Here is a 12,509-nt window from a genome sequence, read left to right as displayed (position 1 = left end):
GTCTGAGTACCAAACATGTATTTTAGATCTGTTTTTTCAGATGCAAATCAATTTGATATCTGCTTTATTTATTCTTACCTATATTCTTTGTAAACATTTTCTGGCTAATTTTCCAATTTGTGTAAATTTCACAGCAGTTTATTATTAGAATGAAATTCAAGTACCCAGAAACTGTCAAGATGGTTCAGTGATTTAATGCTAGCATCCTGCAGCTTTGACGGTAATCACCAGATGCTCTGGCATTACCATAAATGTTTTTTAACTGTCTCCATTAAAAAAAAACCCAAAAAAACCCCAAAAACAAACCCCAAAAAACCACCAAACAAGAAACAATTTTTCCTGTTTGAAGTCTCCTGTTTCTTATTAAATTCAGTTTGGATTCTTTTGCATAATTAATATACCATGATGATCTCGAACCGTTTGTTTTTAATATCACCTTTTGAGCTAAACACATTTGCAAGACTGCTTCATAAGTCAAAACAGACAAAGGAAAAACAAGTCTATGGTTACAAATCCTCTGTTTCAGTGGCTTACGAGGTCTTACTGCCTTCTGCCTTCTTTTCTTAGTGAGTGTAAAGGGTTCAGGTTCTCAGTTTCATGTTTTCATCTTCTATGTAAAATTTTCTCTTCAAGTTCCTCCATGAGAAAGAGGTTTTTTCTGTAAGTGCAAAGGTGTGTTGCAAAGTGCAGTTGTTGGTGTCAAATACATGTATGGCTGAATCATGTGCTGCTGTGATCAGTTCTTTAAAATTATTGTAGAGATGCCTCTGCTTGAATTAAGGTGCCAACGAGAGCATATGCCAAAGTCAATAATACGGACTTTTATTTAATAGTAAATGTGAGGTTGAGAGACATAGATAGAAAGAAATAAGAAAAAGAGACAAAAGGGGAGAGAAAGAGAGTGACAGGAAGACAGATTAAGTAGAAAAAATGTCACCACTCCATAGGTTTTGATGGCATCCTGTTGATCCTCCTCTTGTGTTCTTCTCAGTGGTGAAAGTTCTAGTCTTGTCAGAGTGATAGTTGCAGTCTGGATCCATCGAGGGAAGCCTGGGGTGGTGAGGGAAAAAACCTGTGATGGTAAGGGAAGTCCCATGTGGTGGTGAGAGAAGGAATCTGTACAGTGAGGGGAGAAGCCCATGCGTGTGAGGGAAAAAGCCCAGGTGTTGCATGAAGTCTAGGCCATGAGAGAAGACCCTGCCAGTAAGGGAAGTCCCGTGGGGAGGGAAAAAGCCTGTGTGTGAGTGAAGTCCACAAAGCCCAGGGTGGTAAGAAAAGTCCCATGTAGCAAGCAAAGCCCAAGGGTGGCTTTTATTATGCTTAGTCTAGGTGGGAATGCCCCTGATACCTCCCTGGGGCGGGAATTTTTACACTGGATGTTGTAATACTGGATCACAGGACATTTCAGGAGACACCTTCTAAGATGTTACAGCTGCCTGTTATGTCAGCACAGTTGAGATCACTGCCCATCAGCAGAGATTGGCTGATATCTTCAGGCTACAGAGCAGAGAGATCTTCAGGCTACATGTGAATTGTTCTGATACTTCCCTGGGGGAGGGGGTGAGGATTACTGAAACTAAGTCATTTGTGTAAGGACAAAGAAACACTGTCGCACCTTGCAGGATTTACCTCTTTCCTTATCTTGTCCAACACTCATCTTGTAGCTTGAGATGTCAAATCTGCATGCCCTCAGCACCTGGGCTGTTACTTTGCACATCATCAGCATCTTGATTGTTTGAACCATTAGCATTCCGTTCTTTCACACTTGTGGATACATTCTTCTCCTGGGATAAATGGACAGTAGTGCCACCTTTATCTTCTCTTAGTTCATGCCACAGTCCAAATTAGTAGGTATATTCAGGGAGGGGGGGGCTTCAGTGAGCAATTACTTCTTGCACAGTTTGCTACAGTGGACAAAAGTCCTTCAGTGATTTTAACAATCTTTAAACCATAAACCATTTCAATGTTTCACATGTATGGAGTAGAAACATTTTTCTACATCCCAGGTCTCTCCACACATGAGCAAGGCCCAATTACAGTCCATCCCAAAGAGAGGAAATAATTAAGTGAAAGCACATAGCATTAATTAGATCACCATATTAAGAGCAAGAGAAGAATTGTCAAAAGAATATATATGGCAATCTTGTAGAGCAAGGAAAGATGAATCACTTTTCCTCTGCCTTTATTTCTCAATATTTAGCTTTGTATAAGGATCTTCTTGAATATGCACTATTTCCTGCTACACAGTTTCAGTCTCCTGGGTAGCATGCTTTTGACTGTTTTCTGCAGAGCTTTGTCAGAGGAAAAAAACGACCATAATGATAATGTGAAAGTTACATGAACTAAGATGATTCAGCTTTATTCCATTTCCATCCACTGTATTCATGAAAGCAATCTTGGATGTTAGTTTACACAAGTTAAACTTCAGAGTCAGATCTGCTTCCACCCTTTGAGAAGCACCCATGCTATATAGAAGCACTGATTAGAATTTGGAGTTTTCATAAATACTTTTCCAGGTTAGTAAATCACTACACTCTTCCCTGTCATCGCATTAACAGCGTGCAATGCTCTCTGTTGCTCTTCATTCCAGAGACTTGTTTTAAAAATGTTTTAAAATGAGAGAAGCCTGAGAGCCATATGCTATTCTTGCAGTCTTTTGAATAATAGTGAATGACAGCCCACTGTGACTGTGACCTGCATGGGCAAGAACTGCCCCAGGACATTTGTCCTGTACCTGTTACAGGAACATGAGGAAATTATGTTTCTACTCAACTATTAAAACTAACACCCACCTAATTTACTGTCAGCTCTAACCTTTCTTCTTTATGCTGTTCCCAAAAATATTTCCAAGAGCCTCTAAAGCCTCCTTTTGCTTAGAAGCAGTTTGATTCCTTAGGAGAGAAGAGCAGCAGATGATGAGAGAAAGTAAGTTTTTCCCATTGATTTGATCTGACATTACAAAATATTTGTACTGTAACTTCAAGCAATGCAACTTACCAATACTCTGATTGCTGATAAAAGCCTGGGAATGGAAGTTTGGGATAAAAATAAGAACTAAAAATTGTTTGGTTTTGTAGCAGTCACTAGAATAGTTGGGGAGTAGCTTGTAAACATTTGATATCAAGAGCAGTGGATAAGAAATAATTTAGTGTTAAGCTTTTAAGGCAATTAGTAGACAGATACATAGAATCACAGAATGGTTTGGGTTGGAGAGGGCCTTAAAGATCATCTAGTTCCAATCCCCCCACCATGGGCACAGACACCACTCACTAGACTCACTAGATTGGCCTTGAGCACTTTCAGCGATAGGGCATAGTTTTGGTGGGTTTTGCTTTTTTTTTTTTTTTTTGATGTGTGTGCTAAATAGTGAATACTAAACAAAAACAATAACACTATTTAGAGCTGCAGTGAGTGGAATCTCATAGGTACAAAATCAGTCTTTAAGTCTTGCTTTGTTGTTTCGGTTTGTTGGGGGGTTTATTTTCCAGAGGTAAGAGGCTTCCTACTGTGTTTTTCCACAACAGTTGGTAAAAGAAGACAAAATTGTATGGTTCTTTTCCATTTCAGTAATTTTCATCAGCATGTTACTTATCATTCCACATTGCAACTGCTAGCTTTCCTTTGATGGCAGCAGTCTTTATGCATATTCCTGAAGTTCTTTATCAAAGTGCACCTTGAAACTAATATTCACGTACAGGTAGATGCTGTGCAGACAGGTTTGGAGACTAAATGTATCTACTGCTCAAAGGCATCGGTGGCAGTTTAGTGTGTAGGAACTACGTTAATTATCATCAGCCGAATAGAGGGTAGCTTTAGACTATGGATCCCTATGTTAGCTTGTCACAGATCACTAACTTATACAGCCATCATTTTTGACAGTTAACTCTAAAGACGATTTGCAATGCAAGCTACAATATATTTGTGAACAACAAAAAAGCAAGTAAAAAACCACATTTCAGGAATTTAAAATAGTCTAAATATGTTAACTTCTAGTTTTATTATTGTCATTTCCTGGGTATTTCTTGACTTGAAGAAACGCAAATATTGTTATTTATTCTATTTGTACCTTGGGAGAAATCCCGTAAACACCTAGGCTGTGTAATGTTTCTGCCCTCTTCCTGAAAACTTCTGCTGGGTATTCATGTAGATCAATATTTACCTTTTTACCCCCTTCATCGTGACATAATAAGAATGTTAATTTATGAACTATTAATACGAAAGCTCTGCCATATGGTTTATCCATTTTGAGATTAAGAAACTTGGAATTTAGTTTTTCAAGAATGATTAAAACCATGTGTTCTAACAGTCAGTGATGACCACAAAGTAGATTTTTATTTTGGAAATTTTCATTTGCAGTTTCCTAGAAATTCACAAATGAGCCTTCATTTGGGGAAAAATGCATGAAAAGACACAAAGATCCACCATAATTCAGGGTGAAATAGGAAGGATGCCAAACTCCTAAGTCTGTCCTCAGACACCTTCAGAGGTTTCTTCTCTCATATACATAAAAAGCTTGGGTGATTTCTGCCAGCAGCTTGATCCACACTCTTGTTCTCTTATCATCTTGACAGGCACTCAAGACTTTCATTAAAATGTCAGTAAGTTAAAGTTGCATTTCTTGTAAAAAAAAGTCTTTGCCTTATCACAGGTGAGAATATATTAGTTTAAACAGAGAAATTGGTCCCAACTCAATGCAAATGCAAACTACCTTTGAAAAATATAGGTAAAAGTTTGAATGGAATGATTAGCAGGAACTTGTAGTCTTTGAGAAAGTGTAGGTAGGTAAGGGATTAAAAGAATTTTTAAAGGCTTTGCTTTAGGGCCAAGTGAAAGGGAGCTGGTCCAGCATAATTCCTCTCATAAGAAATTAATTTGCTCAGAGTTTGTAATTGATTTTCTTTGAAATTTAGTATCTATAAATCCTCCATATTAACTGCACTTAGTGCTGACATACTCTATTCTTACCTTTGAAATGAACATAAAAACCCTATATTCAGTGTTTCTGAAAACTTTGTCTCATCTAAATTGAGCTTGCTCATAGTGTTTATTCCTTGTGTTTCACACCTTTTTAATGTAACACTCAAGAACAGCAGCAACTATTAAATGAAATGTGCATATTTTAAAAAAATTGTTCCAAATATCAGTACACTTTTTAATGCCTCATTAATTATTGTCTACTTAAGATTAGTAAAGTTGTGAGCATTTAGTATGAAATACTAGGGTGTAAGAAATTACTTATCAAGCAAAGATCTTTCACGTACAACTCCCACTCTTTTAGGTATTAGGACTGGACCTGTAGGTTCAAACTAAGTTGTAACAATGCACAGCACTCCTTTAACCAGGGACATTCTTCAACCCTATGCTTGTCAATCAGAGGAATCATTGGAAAAATATGAAACCAATAAAAAGTATTTAAAGTATTTTCCATTATAGTATACAGCAAGGAGCTATCACATTTTTTATGAGTGATGTTATGTAATAGGAATGGACCTTCTAGCTATAGCAGCCTTTCATGTTATGTCTAAACTCTGGTTCTGAGTGGTAAGGCAGATTTGGCCAAGAGTTTGCAATCTGGAAGTTAAAAATGACATTTTTGAGAATTGGTGAGGCTTTTTAATGGACTATTTGAAATAGGAATGCTAAGAGATGGAGTCATCTTATCTCTAAGCTGTTCTGATGGGTTGGTCTTGGGTGGCAGCCAACCTCCCACCCAGTTGCTCATTTGGTCCACACTTTTGTGGGGATGGATGGGGAGGAGATTAGGAAGCAGGAAATCTCATGGGTCAAGATAAAGAGAGGGAGATCACTCAGCAGTTACTCAACAAAACAGTCTTGCGTGGAACAAATTAATTCATTGCCAGTTTATATACACACTGCTGATTTTGTGTTGGAAAACAACAACCAAACAAACAGAATAATCAAAACACAGTCTTCCTGCTTTCTCAGGCTTGGCTTCACTCTAGACCTGTGTCCTACCCCTTAATTATCACTGCAGATCCTGTCATTGAGACAACTAGTGGCACAGAGGAGTGACAGGCTCAGCCTGTTGGTGGGTACATTGGAGCCATCTGGAACCAGCTGTGTCCACACAGGGCAATCATGGTCTCTACTCACTGAGGCCACTCCTGCAGTTCCCCTGCTACCAAAACTTTGCTACCTACACCCAATACAGCTATTTACTTTGGAGCTGAAGCTAGATGCATCTGAAGTGGGAATTCAGAATCTCCACCTTGTCCTGAACTTAAAACAGAGGTCCTTGAAGTGTCTGCCAGCAGAGGTCATACTCAGCCTTTCAAAATAAGGTCTACCTAAGAAAATATCCACCATTCGAAACATTAGCCAGTATGGCCTATTTATATAAAAAAAGTAGTTCATGCTTAGAAACTGTTTTCCTCATACCTTCAGCAAACAGGGATGCTTTATACTTTGGTATCATCAAGGAAACCCTTTAGGAACATTTCCAGATTGACTTCTCAAGGGCTGCTGTTTATTTAGATGGAGAATATCCTCACAAGGTCCATGGTACATGACCATTGTCTAAATATACTTCACTTGTTAAGGTTGCATTGGGACATGCATGATGATGTGGCCAGTGTAATTTGTGGGAAATGGGCAGGACTTCCTTATAGAGCCTGGACTGCTGAAAGCATTCCAGCTTGTAGGAATGCTATACAGCTGCATCCAGAATCAGTACATGACATGCTGTCAAAAATCAGCATGGTGTTGCTTTTCCTTGAGTTTCAGTTCCATGCATCAGGGACACGGAAACAGAGACAAACTATGACACCACGCTAGGAAGACAATGGTAAGAGTTATAGCTAGGACTCTTACTTTTTCCAAGCCAAAGCCATTTGGCGCAGGAGCATTCAGAGTCTAGGACAGCCAAGTCATGACGTAAAATGTAAGAACAATTTTCATTGTGGGTAATGTTTGTATGGGCTTTAGAAAATCTTGGCATACACATAGCTTCAGGAATATGATGTAGTATGTGGAGCACAAGTCAGAGAGATCAGAAATATTCCACTTGGTTTTTGAGCATTTTTCACTGTTAACCTGGTAAAAGATGTAATGAGGTTGTAACTGCTATTGTTCATTCTTATGTTACAATTTTATTATGCCCTACATTGAGATATATGACAGTAATACAAGCATATAATGCTACATAATGCAGTTCTTCTTATTGTATTTGCAAGTTTATTTTTCAATCAGCATACAGGTATTTACATAAAAACAAAATATATCCTTAGTATCAAGACTTTTATTGAGAAACTATGTGATGAAATAAAGTTTTTCAACGTCCTTTTTAATTTTAAATATTTATTAGTTATTTTAAAAAATCTATCTCAACTTTAGTGAGTCTCTTGCAATAATTTTTGTTATTTATTAAAGGTAATATATAACACTATTATGCAGGATTTAAAAATCTCCAATTAATCATATTTTCATTCCCCAGGTTCACAGCAGGCAGGTCTCATACTACTGGTATTTTTTGTTTACATGCTGGTGCACTATTTCCTTTTTCTGTGTATGAAGTATGTAACCTTTAATAGATTATAAGCATATTGTTATAAGTTATTCTACGTTTGGATACTACTTATAAACTATGGAAAGCTATATTAAGCAAAATTTTCTGTCAACTAAATTTCCTAAGCATTGCTGTTAAAAGACTTGTATCTAGAAAATAGTAACTATTTGGGTCTAAGTTATGTGAATATGGTTTTAAAATGTTTTTATTAACAGCAATGTTAAAGAAATTAATATCTGCACAAAATGAATTTTAATAGGACTGGAGGACCCACAATGGTTTGATATTGAACAAAGGAAAAAAATTATTTAAATGTCATGGAATCTGGGCACTGATTTAGTAGTGTACAATGTGATTTCTGCCTAACCCGTGCCTGAAAGCATTCACCAGCAGTAAAGTCAAAACTATTATGGGTAAATGTCTTATCACCCCAGTGTTTAGAAAACTTAATCCTGAATTCAAAAATTTTGCTTTTTTTTTTAATCTGCATGGTGATTGTTTTGATATAACAAATGTCAAATTTCAGTTGTTAAATTGACCAAATAGTAGAAACTTATCTCAACTGCTTCCAGTATATACAGCAAATTAATAAGCTCTGTCTTTATATGGTGATTTTTAATGACTGATTTCTTTTTGTCTTGCTACTGCCGGAAGGTACACCTTGCTACAGTAGGTGGACAAATAGTGCATCTCCGGAAATGTAAGCTTTCTTCTTAACAAGAATTCATGCAGAAGTGCCCTTCCATGAGTAGTTTTCATTTAACCTGTAATTTTAGTTATATTCAATTCTTTAAATGTGTATTTGAACCAATGCATGTAGGTTTGTAGATACATTACTTTTATACTGCAATTTGTTTCGAATATAGTTTACTGTCACAAGCACAAAACAAATTTATGTATGTCTATGATATAACAGGTCAAACCAGTTTAGGATGTCTGTTAATATCTATATGGTTTGTGGATTTTCTATGTGTTCCCTTGTTCTAGAAACATAGGTGGCCAATGTCACTAAGCCATCTCCTTGCTGTTTAGACAGCCATATCAAATACTGTCTTCAGAACCAGATCAAATTCCTTCTTATGACTTATGTTTTTCTGCTCTCAGTTCTATATGTGTGAATTCCAAAACTTCATTATCATTACTCTGATGATTCAAAGGTTTTAATGTCTAATATCAGTATATTAATGGCTGTTTATTCTTGTGTTTATTTTGTCAGTTAATCTTGACTTTGGACTCTTCTTAAAAGTAAATAACTATATGCTTTATCCTCTTTATCATACTGAACTAAGGAAGTCCAGCTTTTCTGTTGTAGTGGTTAGTTGCATGCTAACCTGCAGCAGCTTACAGCTGTGTAGTTCTAAATTCACATGCAAGGTGCATTGGCTTTTTTAAAACACCCACCTCAACAGATACATGTTGAAGGATTTGAGGGAGGTGTGATAACAATCCCAAGTCAGGACAGTGGAATGGATGAGGTACCCAATCACCAATGCATGCAAGTTTTGAAACTGTGTGAAGCAGTACAAAGTGTTTAAGAGCTTGGTTTTAACACAAATTAATTCCTGCTGGATTAAAATAAAAAACTGAGGAATTAGTGAGACTTTTTACCTTGCTTGTATCTAACTAATTTTACAGTTTGATTTAAAGGGAAGTGATCTTTCACTTTGATGAATACCACCAGTAGTTGTAATACCTCAAGTATTACAGCAGTTAATTCTTTAGGTGCATATTAACTAAAGTGAAATCTGGGGCTGTAGGTAAATGTGTATGTTTTCTGAGCCAGGACTAGCAAAGTTCAGTGTTTCTAAATGACATTAACAACAGCCAATTTACAAAGCAGGGAACTCCTACCTACACTTATGCTAATACTGGACTTGCACTTAAGCATAGCAATGCTGTGTGGAGAAGTTTCTCCTTGATTGAAGGAACATACATGGTAAAGATGCCACATGACTTAGGAAGCAGCTGAAATAACAACTTTGAGATGATAGTACTGGATTTAGATAAAATATTTGTGTGCAAGTACTATTTTTTTTAATTGACACTAACTGCTCAGTATTATTTGTAGCGTGGCTGAGACCAAAGCATTCTCATTATTTAGGAAGTGCTGCTTATCACTAGCATAACGTGTCATGTATTAAGAACACGAGACTTTGTGATTTTCCTAGTGAATCATGACATCATCACTGAAAAGGAGATGAAACAAGGACTACTGATATAAACTAAGCAGCGTTTCAGGCACTTTCCATTTTTCACTGTTGCAGGACCCTTCAGACAGAAAGGAAAGACACTTGTCGTTCAAGTTGAATGCTCCACTCCTTAGTCTATGCATAGAAGGTCAAAAATATCAACATGATTGCTGTTGTTTTAAGGAAAGAAAAAGGCACAGCTGTCCTCAGCTTTACTCTGTCCTATTTCCATGCAACAAGTCCAGATTGTAAGCAGCAATTTATGGCACACATTGACGTGCAAGCCTCAATCAGTTAGAGTTTCAAAGTGGTAAAAGAGTTTGGATAGATCCCAACAGCTACTACTTAATAACTAACTTGCAGCAGTTCCCTGCTTAGACTATTCGCTGTCGTAAATCTCACTCTAAGGCGCCTTACTCTGCCCCTCATACACTATGAGAAACTGGGGAATTTTACTGCTGGATTTTACTTTGAGGCCTCAGTTCATAAGTGTTCCCCACTTTTGTTACTCAGTCTAGTTCACCACACCTAATTGATCCTCATGTGTGAGTATTTTGGGGTGAAGACTGCTGAACTGCAAAGAAGTTAAAATTCGGTTGTTGGTACGTTTGAGCTTACTTTCAGTGCTTAATTTCTTTTTGCCTTTTTTAAAAGTCCAACAGCTGTACTTAATCTCTTATTATATGACAATATGTTTTCTTCTACTTAAGACAAAAGTATTGATTTTTGAAGCACCAAGTATTTCTCCTGCTGCCCCTAGATTGAATGTAAAGAGAAAGATCTATAGTGCAGCTAGTAGTTTGTATATTGACACAGGTAGTATGCTTTTATCAGCCTGCAAATATGTGTTCAGAATCAATAAGCATAAACATTTAAGTAGAATGAGATATTTAAGAGTGTACATAATAGGGATATTTTAATTATATATGATGGGTTTTATATATGTAATTACAAATATGTGTTAATAAATAAGTCTTTGGCTTCCTGTGATTCAGGAACACTGAAATGTGTGCTGCTGCATATTCAAGGTCAAGTTATTTTCCACAGTGTAAAAAAAATTACATTTTTCAGCTAAGTGCAAAATTTATCTTATGAAATTTTAATTAGAAATTGTTTATCTGACTTAGAAGATAATAGAAAGGAGGTATTTATTTTCCTTCACTTTCCAAAAGGTGATCGTACTTACAAAATTTGCTGAGATTGTCCAAGAAAGTATGTAAAATCCTCATCCATCACTGAGAGCCCCTGGTCAGGGAATGACAGTGCAGTAAATATCTTCAGCAGCTGCCTTTTAATGTACAAGCTGTTTTCGGTAGGAATTTTCAGCACTCACATAAAACACACTGTCATGAGTGACTGCCTGTGCTCCAAAGTCATTACTATTGGGATGATGGAACATCTTTCAGTGAATAACCAAAAAACTTTAAATGTCATGTCAAGTGTGTTGAAGGCATTTTCAAGCCTTGCTCAAGGTTACATGAATATTGAGTAGGCCTATTTTTAAAAAGTTTGAGATCTATGAGAGGGACCACTCATGTGCTGGTTTGGAGAATAGTCACTTGATTTGGAAGCGCGGGTGGGGAATGACAAAAAAGAAATCTGTTTATTAATACATACCAAACCTGTAAAACTCCTGCCTGGATATTAACTGAGTGCGACTTTGTGTGACAGTCAATGCCAGTGATATTTACCAAAATGTAGTGAATTATGCAATTTCTTGAAATTACTTAGCTGTCTAAAAGTTCACAAAGGAAAGAAAAGTTATTACAATGGATAATTAAATTGAAATAGATTTTTTAATGCATTTTAAGATTTGAACAATTAAAAAAATATATAGGAAATCTAATTAACCAGATAAAACCTTGGAAGACACTGAGAGGTGCTAGGTACTCTGTTTTATCTTTGACTCCAGTAAGAAAGGAGGATCCTGTCAAGCTCTATCTGTGATTTTGTAAGAAATATGGATGCTAATCTAATGAAGTCATGTAAAGTCTGTATCACTTCCAAGGGACCAAGCCTACTGCTTTTGAAGTGATAATATATTTTTTCTTGACTCTTTGGCAATCATTCCTCCTTCTAGTGCATCATCTGCATGTAAAATTTGTCTGATCAAGAGGTCTTTTTATATTACAAAATATTGAAACTGAGTATTTTAATAGTGAAACAAGGTTTGTTTGATTTATCTTCTGCAGAGAACCAGAAAGAACAACTAGAGAAGCCGTGTTCACACCACAGTATCAGTTTAAACTTGACAAGAAGCCCAGTCACCAAAGAAGTTACATATGATGTGGAAACAAGTTCCAAGGCATGGAACAAGGCTGTTGGGAGAAAGGAAGACTGTCACGGAGAAGGCAACAAGGAAAAGAAAACAGATCGTATCGGGTCTCCTTTTCAGGGAGAAGCCATTCCAGAAGTAGAAGCTCTCTTGGCAAGACTGCGAGCACTATAGAATACTCATATAAAAGATTAAATAAAAGCCTAAAAATAATAGTCTACATCTTTAAAAATACAGTAATTTTCTATTATTGACATTGCATACTTCTGAGTTCCTAAATTCTCTGTGGATGAATGATCTACTTCTAAACTGTTTGCAAGACTGTACAAAACAATACTCTATTTTCGCATAACTGCAAGATGATTTTTTATTATGTGTTTTTACATAGCAAGCATATGAAAAGTATCAGAAGTAGAACTAAATTATTCCAAGGTACAATCCTTTTAGTGGACAGACTGCTAACCACCTGATCTGAATGCTTCTCAAAATAGGAATATCTTTCAAATATTGTTAAATCATC

The 12,509-nt window shown here is 36.5% G+C and overlaps 1 protein-coding gene across 3 annotated transcripts in view; it reads left to right on the top strand.

Annotated features, from left to right (window-relative positions):
- Positions 1-12,223, top strand: part of DIAPH3 (diaphanous related formin 3) — a 199,533-nt gene extending 187,310 nt beyond the window's left edge. For all 3 annotated transcript variants that reach the window (XM_027650314.1, XM_027650305.1, XM_027650298.1), the window contains one exon: positions 11,907-12,223. In XM_027650314.1, the coding sequence (XP_027506115.1) occupies positions 11,907-12,163 (257 nt within the window). In that variant the 3' untranslated portion in view covers positions 12,164-12,223. The remainder of the gene's footprint in view (positions 1-11,906) is intronic.
- The last annotated feature ends 286 nt before the right edge of the window (positions 12,224-12,509 follow it).

This window comes from Corapipo altera, unplaced genomic scaffold (assembly GCF_003945725.1).
Source record: "Corapipo altera isolate COAL_440 unplaced genomic scaffold, ASM394572v1 0, whole genome shotgun sequence".
NCBI lineage: Eukaryota > Metazoa > Chordata > Aves > Passeriformes > Pipridae > Corapipo > Corapipo altera.
Note: the sequence above shows the minus strand (reverse complement) of the source record. Positions and strands in the feature narration are given on the sequence as shown.